The sequence below is a fragment of the Bombina bombina genome, chromosome 9, assembly GCF_027579735.1.
Source record: "Bombina bombina isolate aBomBom1 chromosome 9, aBomBom1.pri, whole genome shotgun sequence".
Lineage (NCBI taxonomy): Eukaryota > Metazoa > Chordata > Amphibia > Anura > Bombinatoridae > Bombina > Bombina bombina.
In genome coordinates this window covers 173,648,384-173,669,720 of record NC_069507.1, presented here as the reverse complement: position 1 = coordinate 173,669,720, position 21,337 = coordinate 173,648,384, and the positions used below count along the sequence as shown (strand labels likewise).

At 42.4% G+C, this 21,337-nt stretch overlaps 1 protein-coding gene across 1 annotated transcript in view; it reads left to right on the top strand.

Annotated features, from left to right (window-relative positions):
• The window catches only part of ARMH3 (armadillo like helical domain containing 3), a 561,581-nt gene that overhangs the window by 328,480 nt on the left and 211,764 nt on the right, over window positions 1-21,337 (top strand). Inside the window, exon 23 of the mRNA XM_053692489.1 lies at window positions 15,072-15,147. Within this exon, the coding sequence (XP_053548464.1) occupies window positions 15,072-15,147 (76 nt within the window). The remainder of the gene's footprint in view (window positions 1-15,071; window positions 15,148-21,337) is intronic.

Below are 21,337 nucleotides of genomic sequence, written 5' to 3'. Positions count from 1 at the left end.
CATTTAAATTTAAATTAGAACATCTCCGCGCACTGCTTAAGGAGGTGTTATCTACTCTGGATGATTGTAACAACTTGGTCATTCCAGAAAAATTATGCAACATGGACAAGTTCCTAGAGGTTCCGGTGCACCCCGACGCTTTTCCTATACCCAAGCGGGTGGCGGACATAGTAAATAAAGAGTGGGAGAAGCCCGGCATACCTTTTGTTCCCCCTCCTATATTTAAGAAATTATTTCCTATGGTCGACCCCAGAAAGGACTTATGGCAGACAGTCCCTAAGGTCGAAGGGGCAGTTTCTACTCTAAACAAGCGCACTACTATTCCTATCGAGGATAGTTGTGCTTTCACAGATCCTATGGATAAAAAATTGGAAGGTTTGCTTAAAAAGATTTTTGTACAACAAGGTTACCTTCTACAACCCATTTCGTGCATTGTTCCTGTCACTACAGCAGCGTGGTTCTGGTTCGAGGAACTAGAAAAGTCGCTCAGTAGAGAGACTCCATATGAGGAGGTTATGGACAGAGTTCACGCACTTAAGTTGGCTAACTCTTTTATTTTAGATGCTGCTTTGCAATTTGCTAGATTAGCGGCGAAAAATTCAGGGTTTGCAATTGTGGCGCACAGAGCACTTTGGCTAAAGTCTTGGTCAGCGGATGTATCATCCAAGACAAAATTGCTTAACATCCCCTTCAAGGGTAAAACTCTCTTTGGACCAGAATTGAAAGAGATTATCTCAGACATCACTGGGGGAAAGGGTCACGCCCTCCCACAAGATAGGCCTTTCAAGGCCAAGAATAAGTCTAATTTTCGTTCCTTTCGTAATTTCAGGAACGGACCGGCCTCTAATTCTGCATCCTCTAAGCAAGAGGGTAATGCCTCACAGTCCAAAACAGCCTGGAAACCGATGCAAGGCTGGAACAAGGGTAAGCAGACCAAGAAACCTGCTACCGCTAACAAAACAGCATGAAGGAGTAGCCCCCGATCTGGGACCGGATCTAGTGGGGGGCAGACTCTCTCTCTTTGCTCAGGCTTGGGCAAGAGATGTTCAGGATCCCTGGGCGCTAGAAATAGTTTCTCAGGGTTATTTTCTGGAATTCAAGGAACTACCCCCAAGGGGAAGGTTCCACATGTCTCACTTATCCTCAAACCAAATAAAGAGAGAGGCGTTCTTACATTGTGTAGAAGACCTGTTAAAGATGGGAGTGATACACCCAGTTCCAATGACGGAACAAGGAATGGGATTTTACTCAAATCTGTTCGTAGTTCCCAAAAAAGAGGGAACCTTCAGACCAATTCTGGATTTAAAGATCCTAAACAAATTTCTCAGGGTACCATCGTTCAAAATGGAAACCATTCGAACGATTCTACCCACTATCCAGGAAGGTCAATTTATGACTACCATGGATCTAAAGGATGCGTACCTACATATTCCTATCCACTAAGAACATCATCAGTTCCTAAGGTTCGCCTTTCTGGACAAACATTACCAGTTTGTGGCCCTCCCATTCGGATTAGCCACTGCTCCAAGGATTTTCACAAAGGTACTCGGGTCCCTTCTAGCGGTTCTAAGACCGAGGGGCATTGCAGTAGTACCATACTTGGACGACATTCTGATACAAGCGTCGTCCCTTTCAAAATCAAAGGCTCATACAGACATCGTTCTGGCCTTTCTCAGATCTCACGGATGGAAGGTGAACATAGAAAAAAGTTCTCTGTCTCCGTCAACAAGAGTTCCCTTCTTGGGAACAATAATAGATTCCTTAGAAATGAGGATCTTTCTGACAGATGTCAGAAAGTCAAAACTTCTAAGCGCTTGTCAAGTTCTTCATTCTGTTCCACGTCCTTCCATAGCTCAGTGCATGGAAGTAGTAGGGTTGATGGTTGCAGCAATGGACATAGTTCCTTTTGCGCGAATTCATCTAAGACCATTACAACTGTGCATGCTGAAACAGTGGAATGGGCACTATACAAACTTGTCTCCAGTGATTCAAGTAGATCAGAAGACCAGAGATTCACTCCGTTGGTGGATATCCCTGGACCACCTATCCCAGGGAATGAGCTTCCGCAGACCAGAGTGGGTCATTGTCACGACCGACGCCAGTCTAGTGGGCTGGGGTGCGGTCTGGGAATCCCTGAAAGCTCAGGGACTATGGTCTTGGGAAGAGTCTCTTCTCCCGATAAACATTCTGGAACTAAGAGCGATATTCAATGCTCTCAGGGCTTGGCCTCAGCTTGCAAAGGCCAGATTCATAAGATTCCAATCAGACAACATGACGACTGTTGCGTATATCAATCATCAGGGGGGAACAAGGAGTTCCCTGGCGATGAAAGAAGTAACCAAAATAATACAATGGTCGGAGAATCACTCCTGCCATCTATCTGCGATCCACATCCCAGGTGTGGAAAACTGGGAAGCGGATTATCTGAGTCGTCAGACATTCCATCCGGGGGAGTGGGAACTCCACCCGGAGATTTTTGCCCAATTGACTCAATTATGGGGCATTCCAGACATGGATCTGATGGCGTCTCGTCAGAACTTCAAGGTTCCTTGCTACGGGTCCAGATCCAGGGATCCCAAGGCGACTCTAGTGGATGCACTAGTAGCGCCTTGGACCTTCAACCTAGCTTATGTGTTTCCACCGTTTCCTCTCATTCCCAGGCTGGTAGCCAGGATCAAACAGGAGAGGGCCTCGGTGATCTTGATAGCTCCTGCGTGGCCACGCAGGACTTGGTATGCAGACCTGGTGAATATGTCATCGGTTCCACCATGGAAGCTACCTTTGAGACAGGACCTTCTTGTTCAGGGTCCATTCGAACATCCAAATCTGGTCTCCCTCCAGCTGACGGCTTGGAGATTGAACGCTTGATTCTATCAAAGCGTGGGTTTTCAGATTCTGTGATTGATACTCTGGTTCAGGCCAGAAAACCGGTAACTAGAAAGATTTACCATAAAATTTGGAAAAGATATATCTGCTGGTGTGAATCCAAGGGATTCCCTTGGAATAAGATAAAAATTCCTAAGATTCTTTCCTTTCTGCAAGAAGGTTTGGATAAAGGATTATCTGCGAGTTCTCTAAAGGGACAGATTTCTGCTTTATCTGTCTTACTACACAAACGTCTGGCAGCTATGCCAGATGTTCAAGCATTTGTTCAGGCTCTGGTTAGGATCAAGCCTGTTTACAGACCTTTGACTCCTCCCTGGAGTTTAAATTTAGTTCTTTCAGTTCTTCAAGGGGTTCCGTTTGAACCTCTACATTCCATAGATATTAAGTTGTTATCTTGGAAAGTTTTGTTTTTGGTTGCTATTTCTTCTGCTAGAAGAGTTTCAGAGTTATCTACTCTGCAGTGTACTCCGCCCTATTTGGTGTTCCATGCAGATAAGGTGGTTTTGCGTACTAAGCCTGGTTTTCTTCCAAAGGTTGTTCCTAACAAAAATATTAACCAGGAGATAGTTTTACCTTCTTTGTGTCCGAATCCAGTTTCAAAGAAGGAACGTTTGTTACACAATTTGGACGTAGTCCGTGCTCTAAAATTCTATTTAGAAGCTACAAAAGATTTCAGACAAACATCTTCTCTGTTTGTCGTCTATTCTGGTAAAAGGAGAGGTCAAAAAGCGACTGCTACCTCTCTTTCCTTTTGGCTTAAAAGCATCATCCGATTGGCTTACGAGACTGCCAGACGGCAGCCTCCTGAAAGAATCACAGCTCACTCCACTAGGGCTGTGGCTTCCACATGGGCCTTCAAGAACGAGGCTTCTGTTGATCAGATATGTAAGGCAGCGACTTGGTCTTCACTGCACACTTTTGCCAAATTCTACAAATTTGATACTTTTGCTTCTTCGGAGGCTATTTTTGGGAGAAAGGTTTTGCAAGCCGTGGTGCCTTCCGTTTAGGTAACCTGATTTGCTCCCTCTCTTCATCCGTGTCCTAAAGCTTTGGTATTGGTTCCCACAAGTAAGGATGACGCCGTGGACCGGACACACCAATGTTGGAGAAAACAGAATTTATGCTTACCTGATAAATTACTTTCTCCAACGGTGTGTCTGGTCCACGGCCCGCCCTGGTTTTTTAATCAGGTCTGATGAATTATTTTCTCTAACTACAGTCACCACGGTACCATATGGTTTCTCCTATATTTTTCCTCCTGTCCGTCGGTCGAATGACTGGGGTGGGCGGAGCCTAGGAGGGACTATATGGCCAGCTTTGCTGGGACTCTTTGCCATTTCCTGTTGGGGAAGAGATATTTCCCACAAGTAAGGATGACGCCGTGGACCGGACACACCGTTGGAGAAAGTAATTTATCAGGTAAGCATAAATTCTGTTTTTCTTCTTGCTTTTACACCCTCAAGTCCATGTCAGAGGCGTCGCTGCAAGATCGTCACACTTGAGAGGCTGAAGGGGTAATTTATAACTGCTTTTATGTGAGAGTTTTTTGGGCTCATAGACTGTATGCTTTTGTCTTGTAAAAAACAGGTTTACTTTCGTTTTGGTGTGTTGCGCAGCTCATAATAGCTTGGAGCCTTTTACATAGCAGGGGAAGTCCTGTCCTGCGCACTACGTGACCGGGTGCGGTCTTTTAATTTTTCCTATGATCTTGCTTTGAACATTGCTTATGAGGAGAGCGTTTTCTCTGTTAGCTGTCTGGGTCTAGGAGGTGGTGAGTGCCCCAGCCATTGGGATTTTAAAGGTGACGTTTTTTTGAATGAAGTGTTTACTTTTTGTCTGTCCTTCTGTGAATATATCCTAGCTATGGAGGACTCTGATATTACATTAGAAGGTTCCGCTTATTCTGTACTGATTAATAATTCCTGTTTATATTGTGAGGAGGCCGTGGTTTGCCTGCCTGCTCAATTTTGTTCCATTTGCCTAAGCACTGTTCTAAAGTCTAAGAAGGTAGACAAGCCTGCTTATACTCATAGCGCTATTAGCCACTCTGAGCCGTCTACCTCTAAGGAATCTGGGTCTCGAGAGATTACTACCCTTTCTACACTACCAGCTCCACATGTAGTTCCCAGCGTCTCATCCAATCCTCCATCTGGAGGGAGCTTTTTTCCTGTGGACTTTACAGCGCAGTTACAATCGGCAGTGTCTGCGGCCCTGAGTGCCTTACCTCGCTCTTGCAAACGCAAGAGAAAGGTTAAACATAGTTTCTCCAACATAGGTGTGTCCGGTCCACGGCGTCATCCTTACTTGTGGGATATTCTCTTCCCCAACAGGAAATGGCAAAGAGCCCAGCAAAGCTGGTCACATGATCCCTCCTAGGCTCCGCCTACCCCAGTCATTCTCTTTGCCGTTGTACAGGCAACATCTCCACGGAGATGGCTTAGAGTTTTTTAGTGTTTAACTGTAGTTTTTCATTATTCAATCAAGAGTTTGTTATTTTCAAATAGTGCTGGTACGTACTATTTACTCAGAAACAGAAAAGAGATGAAGAATTCTGTTTGTATGAGGAAAATGATTTTAGCAACCGTAACTAAAATCCATGGCTGTTCCACACAGGACTGTTGAGAGCAATTAACTTCAGTTGGGGGAACAGTTTGCAGTCCCTTGCTGCTTGAGGTATGACACATTCTAACAAGACGATGTAATGCTGGAAGCTGTCATTTTCCCTATGGGATCCGGTAAGCCATGTTTATTACGATTGTAAATAAGGGCTTCACAAGGGCTTATTTAAACTGTAGACTTTTTCTGGGCTAAATCGATTGATTATTAACACATATTTAGCCTTGAGGAATCATTTTATCTGGGTATTTTGATATAATAATATCGGCAGGCACTGTTTTAGACACCTTATTCTTTAGGGGCTTTCCCAAAGCATAGGCAGAGTCTCATTTTCGCGCCGGTGTTGCGCACTTGTTTTTGAGAGGCATGGCATGCAGTCGCATGTGAGAGGAGCTCTGATACTTATAAAAGACTTCTGAAGGCGTCATTTGGTATCGTATTCCCCTTTGGGTTTGGTTGGGTCTCAGCAAAGCAGATACCAGGGACTGTAAAGGGGTTTAAAGCTTAAAACGGCTCCGGTTCCGTTATTTTAAGGGTTAAAGCTTCCAAAATTGGTGTGCAATATTTTCAAGGCTTTAAGACGCTGTGGTGAAAATTTGGTGAATTTTGAACAATTCCTTCATGTTTTTTCGCAATTGCAGTAATAAAGTGTGTTCAGTTTAAAATTTAAAGTGACAGTAACGGTTTTATTTTAAAACGTTTTTTGTACTTTCTGATCAAGTTTATGCCTGTTTAACATGTCTGAACTACCAGATAGACTGTGTTCTGAATGTGGGGAAGCCAGAATTCCTATTCATTTAAATAAATGTGATTTATGTGATAATGACAATGATGCCCAAGATGATTCCTCAAGTGAGGGGAGTAAGCATGGTACTGCATCATTCCCTCCTTCGTCTACACGAGTCTTGCCCACTCAGGAGGCCCCTAGTACATCTAGCGCGCCAATACTCCTTACTATGCAACAATTAACGGCTGTAATGGATAATTCTGTCAAAAACATTTTAGCCAAAATGAACCCTTGTCAGCGTAAGCGTGGCTGCTCTGTTTTAGTTACTGAAGAGCATGACGACGCTGATATTAATATCTCTGAAGGGCCCCTAACCCAATCTGAGGGGGCCAGGGAGGTTTTGTCTGAGGGAGAAATTACTGATTTAGGGAACATTTCTCAGCAGGCTGAATCTGATGTGATTACATTTAAATTTAAATTGGAACATCTCCGCATTTTGCTTAAGGAGGTATTATCCACTCTGGATGATTGTGAAAATTTAGTCATCCCAGAGAAACTATGTAAAATGGACAAGTTCCTAGAGGTGCCGGGGCTCCCAGAAGCTTTTCCTATACCCAAGCGGGTGGCGGACATTGTTAATAAAGAATGGGAAAGGCCCGGTATTCCTTTCGTCCCTCCCCCCATATTTAAAAAATTGTTTCCTATGGTCGACCCCAGAAAGGACTTATGGCAGTCAGTCCCCAAGGTCGAGGGAGCGGTTTCTACTTTAAACAAACGCACCACTATTCCCATAGAGGATAGTTGTGCTTTCAAAGATCCTATGGATAAAAAATTAGAAGGTTTGCTTAAAAAGATGTTTGTTCAGCAGGGTTACCTTCTACAACCCATTTCATGCATTGTCCCTGTCACTACTGCCGCATATTTCTGGTTTGATGAACTGCTTAAGGTGCTCGATAGTGACTCTCCTCCTTATGAGGAGATTATGGACAGAATCAATGCTCTCAAATTGGCTAATTCTTTCACTCTAGACGCCTCTTTGCAATTGGCTAAGTTAGCGGCTAAGAACTCTGGGTTTGCTATTGTGGCGCGCAGAGCGCTTTGGTTGAAATCTTGGTCGGCTGATGCGTCTTCCAAGAACAAGCTACTAAACATTCCTTTCAAGGGGAAAACGTTGTTTGGTCCTGACTTGAAGGAGATTATCTCTGATATCACTGGGGGTAAGGGCCACGCCCTTCCTCAGGATCGGCCTTTCAAGGCAAAAAATAGACCTAATTTTCGTCCCTTTCGTAAAAACGGACCAGCCCAAGGTGCTACGTCCTCTAAGCAAGAGGGTAATACTTCTCAGGCCAAGCCAGCTTGGAGACCAATGCAAGGCTGGAACAAGGGAAAGCAGGCCAAGAAACCTGCCACTGCTACCAAGACAGCATGAAATATTGGCCCCCGATCCGGGACCGGATCTGGTGGGGGGCAGACTCTCTCTCTTCGCTCAGGCTTGGGCAAGAGATGTTCTGGATCCTTGGGCGCTAGAAATAGTCTCCCAGGGTTATCTTCTGGAATTCAAGGGACTTCCCCCAAGGGGGAGGTTCCACAGGTCGCAGTTGTCTTCAGACCACATAAAAAGACAGGCGTTCTTACATTGTGTAGAAGACCTGTTAAAAATGGGAGTGATTCATCCTGTTCCATTAAGAGAACAAGGGATGGGGTTCTACTCCAATCTGTTCATAGTTCCCAAAAAAGAGGGAACGTTCAGACCAATCCTAGATCTCAAGATCTTAAACAAATTTCTCAAGGTCCCATCGTTCAAGATGGAAACCATTCGAACTATCCTTCCTTCCATCCAGGAAGGTCAATTCATGACCACGGTGGATTTAAAGGATGCGTATCTACATATTCCTATCCACAAGGAACATCATCGGTTCCTAAGGTTTGCATTCCTGGACAAACATTACCAGTTCGTGGCGCTTCCTTTCGGATTAGCCACTGCTCCAAGGATTTTCACAAAGGTACTAGGGTCCCTTCTAGCGGTGCTAAGACCAAGGGGCATTGCAGTAGTACCTTACCTGGACGACATTCTGATTCAAGCGTCGTCCCTTCCTCAAGCAAAGGCTCACACGGACATTGTCCTGGCCTTTCTCAGATCTCACGGCTGGAAAGTGAACGTGGAAAAGAGTTCTCTATCCCCGTCAACAAGGGTTCCCTTCTTGGGAACAATTATAGACTCCTTAGAAATGAGGATCTTTCTAACAGAGGCCAGAAAAACAAAGCTTCTGGACTCTTGTCGGATACTTCATTCCGTTCCTCTTCCTTCCATAGCTCAGTGCATGGAAGTGATCGGGTTGATGGTGGCGGCGATGGACATAGTTCCTTTTGCGCGCATTCATCTAAGACCATTACAACTGTGCATGCTCAGTCAGTGGAATGGGGACTATACAGACTTGTCTCCGAAGATACAAGTAAATCAGAGAACCAGAGACTCACTCCGTTGGTGGCTGTCCCTGGACAATCTGTCTCAAGGGATGATGTTCCACAGACCAGAGTGGGTCATTGTCACGACCGACGCCAGTCTGATAGGCTGGGGCGCGGTCTGGGGATCCCTGAAAGCTCAGGGTCTTTGGTCTCGGGAAGAATCTCTTCTACCGATAAATATTCTGGAACTGAGAGCGATATTCAATGCTCTCCAGGCCTGGCCCCAGCTTGCGAGGACCAGGTTCATACGGTTTCAATCAGACAACATGACGACTGTTGCGTACATCAACCATCAGGGGGGAACAAGGAGTTCCCTAGCGATGGAAGAAGTAACCAAAATTATTCTTTGGGCGGAGTCTCACTCCTGCCACCTGTCTGCTATCCACATCCCAGGAGTGGAAAATTGGGAAGCGGATTTTCTGAGTCGGCAGACATTGCATCCGGGGGAGTGGGAACTCCATCCGGAAATCTTTGCCCAAGTCACTCACCTGTGGGGCATTCCAGACATGGATCTGATGGCCTCTCGTCAGAACTTCAAAGTTCCTTGCTACGGGGCCAGATCCAGGGATCCCAAGGCGGCTCTAGTGGATGCACTAGTAGCACCTTGGACCTTCAAACTAGCTTATGTGTTCCCGCCATTTCCTCTCATCCCCAGGCTGATAGCCAGGATCAAGCAGGAGAGGGCGTCGGTGATCTTGATAGCTCCTGCGTGGCCACGCAGGACTTGGTATGCAGATCTGGTGAATATGTCATCGGCTCCACCTTGGAAGCTACCTTTGAGACGAGACCTTCTTGTTCAGGGTCCGTTCGAACATCCGAATCTGGTTTCACTCCAGCTGACTGCTTGGAGATTGAACGCTTGATTTTATCGAAGCGAGGATTCTCAGATTCTGTTATCGATACTCTTGTTCAGGCCAGAAAGCCTGTGACTAGAAAGATTTACCACAAAATTTGGAAAAAATATATCTGTTGGTGTGAATCTAAAGGATTCCCTTGGGACAAGGTTAAGATTCCTAGGATTCTATCCTTCCTTCAAGAAGGATTGGAAAAAGGATTATCTGCAAGTTCCCTGAAGGGACAGATTTCTGCCTTGTCGGTATTACTTCACAAAAAGCTGGCAGCTGTGCCAGATGTTCAAGCCTTTGTTCAGGCTCTGGTTAGAATCAAGCCTGTTTACAAACCTTTGACTCCTCCTTGGAGTCTCAATTTAGTTCTTTCAGTTCTTCAGGGGGTTCCGTTTGAACCCTTACATTCCGTTGATATTAAGTTATTATCTTGGAAAGTTTTGTTTTTAGTTGCGATTTCTTCTGCTAGAAGAGTCTCAGAATTATCTGCTCTGCAGTGTTCTCCTCCTTATCTGGTGTTCCATGCAGATAAGGTGGTTTTACGTACTAAACCTGGTTTTCTTCCAAAAGTTGTTTCTAACAAAAACATTAACCAGGAGATTATCGTACCTTCTCTGTGTCCAAAACCAGTTTCAAAGAAGGAACGTTTGTTGCACAATTTGGATGTTGTTCGCGCTCTAAAATTCTATTTAGATGCTACAAAGGATTTTAGACAAACATCTTCCTTGTTTGTTGTTTATTCAGGTAAAAGGAGAGGTCAAAAGGCAACTTCTACCTCTCTCTCTTTTTGGATTAAAAGCATCATCAGATTGGCTTACGAGACTGCCGGACGGCAGCCTCCCGAAAGAATCACAGCTCATTCCACTAGGGCTGTGGCTTCCACATGGGCCTTCAAGAACGAGGCTTCTGTTGATCAGATATGTAGGGCAGCGACTTGGTCTTCACTGCACACTTTTACCAAATTTTACAAGTTTGATACTTTTGCTTCTTCTGAGGCTATTTTTGGGAGAAAGGTTTTGCAAGCCGTGGTGCCTTCCATTTAGGTGACCTGATTTGCTCCCTCCCTTCATCCGTGTCCTAAAGCTTTGGTATTGGTTCCCACAAGTAAGGATGACGCCGTGGACCGGACACACCTATGTTGGAGAAAACAGAATTTATGTTTACCTGATAAATTTCTTTCTCCAACGGTGTGTCCGGTCCACGGCCCGCCCTGGTTTTTTTAATCAGGTCTGATATTTTATTTTCTTTAACTACAGTCACCACGGTACCATATGGTTTCTCCTATGCAAATATTCCTCCTTAACGTCGGTCGAATGACTGGGGTAGGCGGAGCCTAGGAGGGATCATGTGACCAGCTTTGCTGGGCTCTTTGCCATTTCCTGTTGGGGAAGAGAATATCCCACAAGTAAGGATGACGCCGTGGACCGGACACACCGTTGGAGAAAGAAATTTATCAGGTAAACATAAATTCTGTTTCTCCTCACCTAGAGTCATCTAAATATTTGTCGGATTTAGCTACTATGTCCAGCTATCCGAGGATGAGTTAACCTCTGCAGCTTCAGAGGGTGAACTTTCTGAGTTGCAGACTTCAGTTTCTGAACTTCCTTCAGCGGAGGAACCCTCCTTTAGATTTAAAATTGAGCATCTGCGTTTTTTATTAAATGTGGTTCTGTCTATGCTAGAGGTTCCAGAGGCTACTCTCCCTGAGGAACCTAAGATCCCTACATTAGACAGGGTTTATGAAAACAGGAAGGTCCCTCTGACTTTTCCTGTGCCAGTTAAGATGGCGGACATTTAATAATGAATGAGAAAGAACAAACATATTTTTCCCCCTCGTCTACTTTAAAAAAAATATTCCCAGTCCCTGACTCTCAATCTTATGGGGCTCCATCCCTAAAGTGAATGGCACTATTTCTATGCTGGCTAAGCGTACTACTATTCCTCTGGAGGATAGTTCCTCTGTTATAGAGCCTATGGATAAGAAAATGTAAACCTTTCTGAGGTTTCCGCCGGGCTCTCTGGTTGAAGTCTTGGTCTGCGGATATGACTTCCAAATCCAGGCTCCTTTCTCTTCCTTTCAAGGGGAAGATTTTATTCGGCCCAGGGCTGGACTCCATTATGTCTAGGGTTACTGGAGGGAGAGGTGCCTAAAAAAAAATAGGCCTAAGGGATGGCAATTGTCTAATTTTCGTTCTGACAAATCACAACGACAGCAATTCTCCAAGTCCCAGCAGCCCAACGGTACTTGGAAGCCGACTCAGTCCTGGAATAAGTCCAAACAAACTAAGATGCCCACCGAGAACAAATCGGCATGAAGGGGCCAATCTTTTTTCAGACGCTTGGTTCCAGGATGTACAGGATCCTTGAGTCCTGGAGGTTGTATCTTAAGGATACAGGATAGGATTCAAGTCTCATCCACCCAGGGGCAGATTCCTTCTCTCCAGTTTGTCTACAAGACCAGAAAAGAGGGCTGATTCTTAGGTTGGGTATGGGATCTCTCCTCTCTAGGAGTAATTGTCCCCGGTACCTACAGCAGAAAGAGGTTTGGGGTTTTATTTAAACCTTTTCATGGTTCCAAAGGAGGAGGGAACTTTTTGTTCAATTCTGGACCTAAAGTGCCTAAACAAGTTTTTGGGCGTTTCCTCTTTCAAGATTGAGACAATACGGTCAATCCTTCCTCTGTTTCAGGAAGGACAGTTTATAACCACAATAGACCTGAAGGACGCATACCTTCCAATCCCGATACACAGGAAACATTTTCAATTTTTGAGGTTTGCCTTTCTGGACCTTCCAGTTCATATCTCTTCCGTTTGGCCTTTCGTTCCTTTCGTTCTGACAAATCACAACGACAGCAATTCTCCTCCAAGTCCGAGCAGCCCAACAGTACTTGGAAGCCGACTCAGTGCTGGAATAAGTCCAAACAAACTAAGAAGCCTGCCGAGAACAAATCGGCATGAAGGGGCGGCCCCCGATGCGGGATCGGATCAAGTAGGGGGCAAACTGTCTCTTTTTTCAGATGTTTGGTTCCAGGATGTACAGGATCCCGATACACATGGAACATTTTCAGTTCCTGAGGTTTGCCTTTCTGGTCCAGCACTTCCAGTTCATAGCTCTTCCGTTTGGCCTAGCTACTGCTCCAAAGATATTTTCGAACGTTCTGGGGCCTCTTCTAGCCGTTGCCAGAACACAAGGTATTGCAGCAGCGCATTACCTGGACGATATCTTGGTACAGGCACCATCTTTTTGTCTAGCGGAAGAACATTCAGAGCCCCTTCTCAATCTTCTTCGATCACATGGATGAAAGATAAACTTGGAAAAGAGTTCTCTTACTCCAAATACAAGGGTGAACTTCCTGGGGACATTAATAGACTTCATATACATGAGGATATTCCTCACAGATCAGAGACGTTGCAAGCTAACTTCTGCATGTCTAGATCTCCTTGAGACCCTCAGTGGCTCAGTGTTTGGAGGTGATTGAACTCATGGAGTCCTGTATGGACATCATTCCTTTTGCCAGATTCCATCTCAGACCCTTACAACTATGCATGCTGAGACAATGGAACGGCGACCATTCAGATCTGTCTCAACAGATCGTGCTGGACAACCTGTCGAGAGACTCACTCTCTTGGTGGCTCTGTCCAGATCATCTGTCCCAAGGCACGTGCTTCTTGAGACCGTCCTGGGAGATTAAGACTACGGACGCAAGCCTTTCTGGCTGGGGAGCCGTTTGGAGTGCCAAGAAGGCACAAGGTCTGTGGACTCAGGAGTCGTCCTCCCTTCCGATCAATATTTTGGAACTCCAGGCAATCTTCAATGCCTTGAAGGCTTGGCCTCTTCTGGGTTCGTCCCAGTTTATAAGATTCCAATCAGACAATATAACCTCGGTTGTCTACATCAACCATCAGGGGGATTGAGAATTTCCTAGGTGATGAGTGAAGTATTTCAGATACTAGAGTGGGCGGAGACTCACAGATGTACACTGTCAGCGATTCACATTTCAGGTATGGACAACTGGAAAGCGGACTTCCTCAGCAGGCAATCCTTTCACCCAGGGGAATGGTCTCTCCACCCAGAGTTGTTTGCAGAGATATGCAGCGAGTGGGGGACCTCGTAGATAGATCTCATGGCATCCCTCCTCAATACCAAGCTACCCAGGTACAGGTCGTGGGATCCTCAGGTGGAATTGATAGATGGTCAGTTCTATGGAGGTTCAGACTCCTATATCTTTTTCCTCCATTACCGTTTCTTCCTTGTGTGGTGGCTCACATAAAGCAGGAACGAGCATCAGTAATTCTGATTGCTCCATCGTGGCCGCGAAGGACGTGGTTTGCGAATCTGGTGGGGATGTCCTCATCTCCTCAGTGGAGGTTACCTTGTCGCAGAGATCTGCTGATACAGGGTCCTTTCGTTCATCAAAATCTAGATTCTCTGAGGCTGACTGCGTGGAGATTAAACACTTAGTCTTAGCCAAGAGAGGGTTCTCTGAGAGAGTTTTCAACACTCTGGTTCAAGCTCCTAAGTCATTTACTCGTCGTATCTACCATAAAGTGTGGAGGACTTACTTGTTCTGGTGTTAAGAGCGTGGCTTTTCTGGGCATAAGGTTAAGGTTGCCAGAATTTTATCTTTTCTCCCGGATGGACTGGAGAAGGGTCTATCTGCTAGTTTCCTGAAGGGACAGATATCGGCCCCTTCAGTGTTACTGCACAAGAGATTGGCTGAGCTTCCGGATGTGCAGTCCTTTTTTAAGGCTCTAACTAGGATCAGATCTGTGTTTAGATCTGGGGCTCCGCCTTGGAGCCTAAATTGCTCTTAGTGTTTTGCAGCAGGCTCCATTTGAGCCTATGCATACTGTTAACAATCTTGGCATGTTCTTTTTTTGCTGGCTATTGCCTCTGGGAGAGTCCATGACCCCGCCCATAATTTTTTTTTTTTTTGATGGATTGCTCCATTTTTTATATTAATTCTTCTGGCACCTTTATACCCTGATGTTTCTCCTACTTTTCCTTGTTCCCTCGGCAGAATGTCTGGGGGATAGGGGAAGTGGGAGGGATATTTGAGCCTTTGGCTGGGGTGTCTTTGCCTCCTCCTGGTGGTCAGATGCTGTATTTCCCAACAGTAAGTAATGAAGTTGTGGACTCTCCCTGCCAGGAAGGAATGGAATTTATCTGGTATGCATAAATTATGTTTTTTTTACTGAAACACTGCAATTTTTTTACTCATCCGTAGTATAAATTTCATTTTATATTTATATATATATATATATATATATATATATATATATATATATATATATATATATGTGTATATATATATATATATATATATATATATGTGTATATATATATATATATATATATATATATATATATGTATATATATATATATATATATATATATATATATATATATATATATATATATATAATCTGTCTTCATTTACTGCTAGCTACCTATCTTGCTCTCTTTATTCTACACCTAAGGAATAAATTCTGGATAATCTTACTTTATTAACTTTTATGTTTTTTTTTAGTTCTTCGACTATCCACCAATGCAGGTCAGTGGAAGGAACCTGCAAGCAAGGTGACCCATGCATTAGTAAATGTCAGGTAGGAACACTAAACCTATTCTAGTTAATCTTGTATGTCTGTAAAACCTGATTTTGTATACAAAATTAAATGTTAGTGTTTGTTCTCTTATTTTTTTGATGGCAGATAATTAGTGTTTGTTCTCTTATTTTTTTGATGGCAGATAAACCATAAAGCTTAAATAATCTTCTCTTATGTCTCATGTATAGGCTTAATATTCAATCCCCCAGGGAGACCAATTATTTCAGCAATTGGCTCCCTGGGGGAGAGGTTAGGACAATGGGTGGATGCACAACTTCAACCCATAGTACAATCACTACCTGTTTTTTTAAGGGATACTAAACACCTACTGAGGCTATTACACAATACTTTTGTCACTATAGATGTTGTTTCCCTATATTCTTGCATACCCCATAGTATCGGCATTGTCTCTGTCAAAAGGATGCTTGAAAGGTATTCTATTTATGATCCATACCTAATTGGTTTCATTCTAGAGGCTATCTCCTTTTTGCTAGATCACAATTGCTTTATCTTCAACTGTGTATTTTTTATACAACTAAGAGGAACTGCGATGGGGGTCGAAATTCGCCCCATCATATGCTAATTTGTATCTGGCGGACTTTGAGAGAATAGCAATATCTATAAGGGTAACATCAAATTATATACAAGATTTATAGATGATGTACTAATGATATGGGATGGACCCATTAATGTTCTGGATGACTTTGTAGACTGTTTAAATGACAACACTGGACATTTGTAATTCACTTTCAGTTTTTCTGAAAAGAAAATGTCATATTTGGATATATTACTGAGTCATGAGAATAATAACATAATTACTGAGGTCTACAGGAAATAATTGAGTGCAAATACCATATTTAGAGCAGACTCTTTACATACACAACATTTGAAGAAGAGCATACCCGAGGGTCAGTATATCAGACTAAGATGCAATTGTACTAACTTAGAAAACTATTGGCGTCATGCGAAATATTTAACTATACGCCTGACAGAGAGGGGTTATGACCCTTCTTTATTAAATAACATTTCTGAGCAGGTTTCTAAGTTTGTGTAAACAGACTCGCTTCCTTATCTTTTATTTGGCTGGAACACCAAAGCTCAATACATAGAGAGAACAATGGAAAATTATCATTTTATTACTTAACTATCCTGCATCCCACTGAGAGTGTAATCTCTTCTGCTGGCTGTGTATACTTAGGCTATTCAATAGCCTATACTCCAGTATTAATTTGTTCATTGTAGGTGGCGATACCACATGCTAAATCAGCTATTTCAAATGCTGAAATAGGAGAAAAGGAGCTACTTGTAACCAATTTAATACACTCTAGCAGGTTAAAAGGATCATTGGGAATAATTTAAAGGGGAGAATTTTTTTGGGTGAACTGTCCCTTTAAGTAAAAAGGAAGTGTTTTGGATATATACCCTTAAGATCATTAATAAAATAAGCAATGTCAAATTATTTATAGATCGCAGCTAGCTTTAGCTTGCCTTTATAATTTAGATTATAGGGTATGAATTATGACTCAGTCAAATATTTTATTTATATGTTTCCACCTGAGTGAATTAAGTTAGGGCTCTTACATAGTGTAGAGAGTTTGCTTTCTAAGGGTATTACATTTAATTATATGTTACATTTACCTTTTATACAAAGTGACTTCCCTTAGAAAATAATATATACTCTATCACACTAAATGTCATTAGTTGATTTAATTTAGATTGAAAATAACCTATGTAGGTTTCATGTTTTTTGCAGATAGTGCCGCTTTCCAAATATTAGGTATGTAAATGTATGTATTTATTTATTTATAAAATATTTTACCAGGAAGGATACATTGAGATTTCTCTTGTTTTCAAGTATACCCTGGGTCCACAAAACATTGCATTGATACAATAGGGTGCAATAAAATACAAAAACAATAGTAATACACAATATATGCAAAAATGTAACATAGAACAGGTAGGAAATATATAATCAACCATGACAGGTGCATTCTGCTTTGAGATATGTAGAGAGGGATCTCTTAATGGATATTAGGCTTGGGGAAGGTTTGAAAGTGTGCGGGAGGTCATTCCATAATTGTGGTGCTCTGTAGGAAAAGGAGGATCAAGCTGCTTTCTTTTTGTATTGAGGCAAGCTAAATAATGTGTTGGTATTGGATCGGAGGTTATAGGAGGTGGGAATAGCTGGGGAGAGCATTCTGCTCAGGTAGGGTGGGAGCTTCCCAGAAAGGCTCTTAAACATAAGGCAGGAAAGATGGAGGGTGTGTCTGGATTCCAGTGTCAGCCAGTTTAGTTCTTTTAGCATGTCACAATGGTGGGTCCTGTAGTTACATTGTAGCACAAAGCGGCAGAATGAGTTATACAATGTATTAAGTTTATTAAGGTGAGTTTGCGGTGCAGGTGCATATACTATGTCCCCGTAATCCATGATAGGCATCAGCAATTTGCTGTACAATCTTTTCCTTTACTGTAGGGCTGAGGCAGGATTTGTTTCTGTACAGGGCACCTAGTTTTGGTTAAAGTTTAGATGCAAGTTTTTCTATGTGGAGGCCAAAAGATAGATTAGGGTCTAACAACATACCCAAGTATTTGAAAGAGTGGACTGCGGTCAGTGTGCAATTGGATTTTGTTTTGATGCGTAGATGGGAATTTTGTCCTTTGTGTAATTTAGGTCCCGTTTCAAAGATCATTGTGACGGTTTTCTCAGTGTTTAAGAAGAGTTTGTTTTTTGAGATCCACTTTTCTACCTCTGTGAACTGGTCTTGGAGCACTGCTTCAAGCTGCGGCAGATTGGAATTGTTTGCATAGATTGCCGTGTCATCTGCGTACATGTGTACAGTTGAGGATTTGCAGACATTAGGCAGATCATTTATAAATAATGTGAATAGTAGGGGGCCGAGAATGGAACCTTGGGGAACACCACACGTGACTGAGAGAGGGAGGTAGTCGCTGTCAGAAATGGAGACATATTGTGATCGATCCGATGCATATGATCGAAACCAGGTTAACGGGGTTTACTGTGTTAAAGGCCTTTGCAAAATCAAGGAAAATAGCTCCAGTTAGGTCTCCTTGTTCCATGCCAGTTTGGATGTCGTTGCAAACTTTTAGGAGGGCATTTGTAGTGGAGTGATTTGGGCGAAAACCTGATTGATCAGGGGTCAGAGTTAGATTGTTGGTAATACTCACATAGTTGCGTATGGACGCATTTTTCTAAGATTTTTGACAATACTGGGAGCAATGATATAGGGCGATAGTTAGAAACCAAGGTAAACTCCCCACTTTTATGAATAGGCATTACTCTTGCAGTTTTCCAAAGTTTGGGTATGTATCCAGACACCAAGGATTCGTTAATTAGGGTTGTGACAAGTTTAGCAATTGCCGGTGCACTGAGCTTCAACAGCATTGCTGGGATTTGATCAGGTCCAGACTAGTTTTTCATTATTAGATTATTAAGGTGTTTCTTAATGTCATTGATGGGTACAGGTCTAAAATTGAACTTCTCTATATTGGGTCTTTGCTGATTTAGTGGGGCCGGATCCACGTTTGTAGTTTCAGGATGCGTGTCATATATAAGTTTGTCAATCAGGGTGGTGGAGCATCCAACAAAATAACTAGTAAATACATTTACTACTTCTAAGGGGAATTGCAGGGTTTGGTTGTCCACATTGACAGTGGAGGGTTGGGAGTGGAGTTTGCAAGTTATTTATGAGTTTCCAAAACTTTCTAGGGTTTGATATGTTATTGTTCAGATTTTCACAGAAATATTGGGCCTTGGCCAATTTTGTTTGTTTAGTGCATATATTTCACCATTGTCTATATATACAGTGATCATTCATAGAGCCAGTATGCTTGAACTTTGACCACAATGAATCCCGAAACTGGTACATTTGAATGAGGTCAGCTGTGCTCCTTTTACTCTCACCTTACGCAGCGGGGCATGTAAATTCCAAACTTGTAGGAGTTCAGACTGAAATAATTCAACTGCCGAGTCTAGATCTGGGATTAGGTTTAATCTGTGCCAGGGGAGGTTCTTGATGTCATTTAGAAATGATGAAAGATTACATTTTTTGAAGGATCTGGTGATTTTAACCTTGGGAGAGGATTTAGTTGCCTTTATTTTCACACGTAGTACACTAAGCAGTGGTCACTGAAATTGTTAGGGAGAACACCTGGATTCGGTCGGGAGAAGTGGAGAGAATCCTGTCGAGCAGGGTGTGATTATGGCTTTTGATGTGTATGCAAGTTGGGGAGGAGATTTATTGCGTTAGCTGCAAAGATTTAAACAGCGAGCGACAACTATTGTTTTTTGGATTCAGACAATCATTATTAAAATCTCCAAAAAACAAACTTTTGGGGTTTTGAGCTATGGTTTCACTAAGGAGATGTGCTATGTCAGAAAGGGAATGCACAGGGGAGCTAGGTGGGCGGTAGATTCCTGCAACAATTATTGATTTACTGCACGGGATCTTAATTGTGCCAAAAAGAAATTCAAAGGTGGCAGGAAAGGTAGATTTTTGTGGGGGTGTACTTTTTGGAATTGTCAACATAAATTACAATGCCACCTCCTCTCTTTGCACTATCAATTCTATGGCATGAATACCCATGTATTGCAATCGCAGAGTCAGGTATTTTTGCGGTTAGCCACGATTCAGAGATCACAATGATTTTGGGCTTGTATTGTAAACACCAAGCTTGCAGTGCATCAATTTTTGGTAGTAAACTGTGGATATTATAGTGCACAAAGGAGAGGCCTTTTTTAGCTGGAAGGCTAGGAATGGAATTTGTTGGTGGACCAGGGTTAGACTCTACATCATTTGCAAGGGCAAATAACATAAGGAATAGGAATTTGGAAATCATTTTTGTTTGGCCATATAGTGAATGTGATACTTTATAATTTTGTGAGGTGGTGGTAGGAGGGTTATTTTTTTATAACTATCCACCAGCAAGTTACAGCAGCAGAGCAAGCCATGGTGTATGATAATTTGTTTTCAAGTTAGAGGTGTGTGCTTATGACGTTAGTGATGTGAACAAAGGGTAATCACGAATAACAGTATGGTCATATTTGGATTCATGTTAGTGGTATAAGGTGTGCAGATGAAAATAAAAAAAATAAACAAAAGTACATACTATTGATGTGTGATATATAGCCATTTGTAGGAAGAGAGGGTATGTATTCTATAGGGTTAAGTAAAAGGAAGTATGTACTGATAAATTATTTCAGAATTTTTAACAGTGTATTCTTTACATTGTATATTTGTAGTATGTTTGTTAATCCAATGTACATTTATATGTAAAATTGTGAATTGAGTTTTCTCAATTAGGATTCAATAGATTCCTACAAACCTACTGTTTTGTGATTGGTTCAGTTGGACAACTCCATTTGCAATTTATTACCTGCAATGACACCTGTGAAACAGCTCTAATGAAGTGCCCTTGAGGCAGGAAACACGTCAGCTGTAGCTCCTGGTTGCTGTGCCCTTTTGTTCTTTTTAATATACATTCTAATAAAATGGACGTTTTAACCATATAATTCTCTCCGGGCCTGTCTTTTATACTGGAATCGCTACTTTGTTGCATCACTTTTTAATATTCATTATAGCCTTGTGCACATCCTAGACATTCTTTAATTGTTAGTGAACCCCCACAACAACTGGGGAGATGTTTGGTCTATACATCATCCACCCTTTCTGTCAAAAAATACTTCCCCTTGAACTTATATCCCTCTATTCTGTTGTTTCATTTGTGAACTTTATATTACATTCCATAACCCAGGGCTTAGCCATGTATCTCCCCGTTGTTAAGACTGTTTTTAATTTTTTCCACTAATTGCATTTAAACATTACTTTTTATTTTGTTTTACTATGTCTTTGAGTGAGCGGCACATCATGCAGTTTTTTTATGCAGATCATGGATTTTCAGAAAATATATTCAATTTCCTGTAATAACTTAAAATGGTAAAATATATTTATATATAATTCAAAAAAATAAATAAAAATAAAATATATATATATATTTTTTTTATATGATGGTGAGAGTCCACCATGGTGAGACAAAACACACCTACATTGCAGAGCTTTGCTCCCCTCCATCTCAGCATTCTTCTGACATCCACAGTTATGCTTTGCCTCCTGCATGGAGAAGGTGAGACTTTAAATGGTCTGTCTTCAAACTATGGTTTCTCTAACTGATC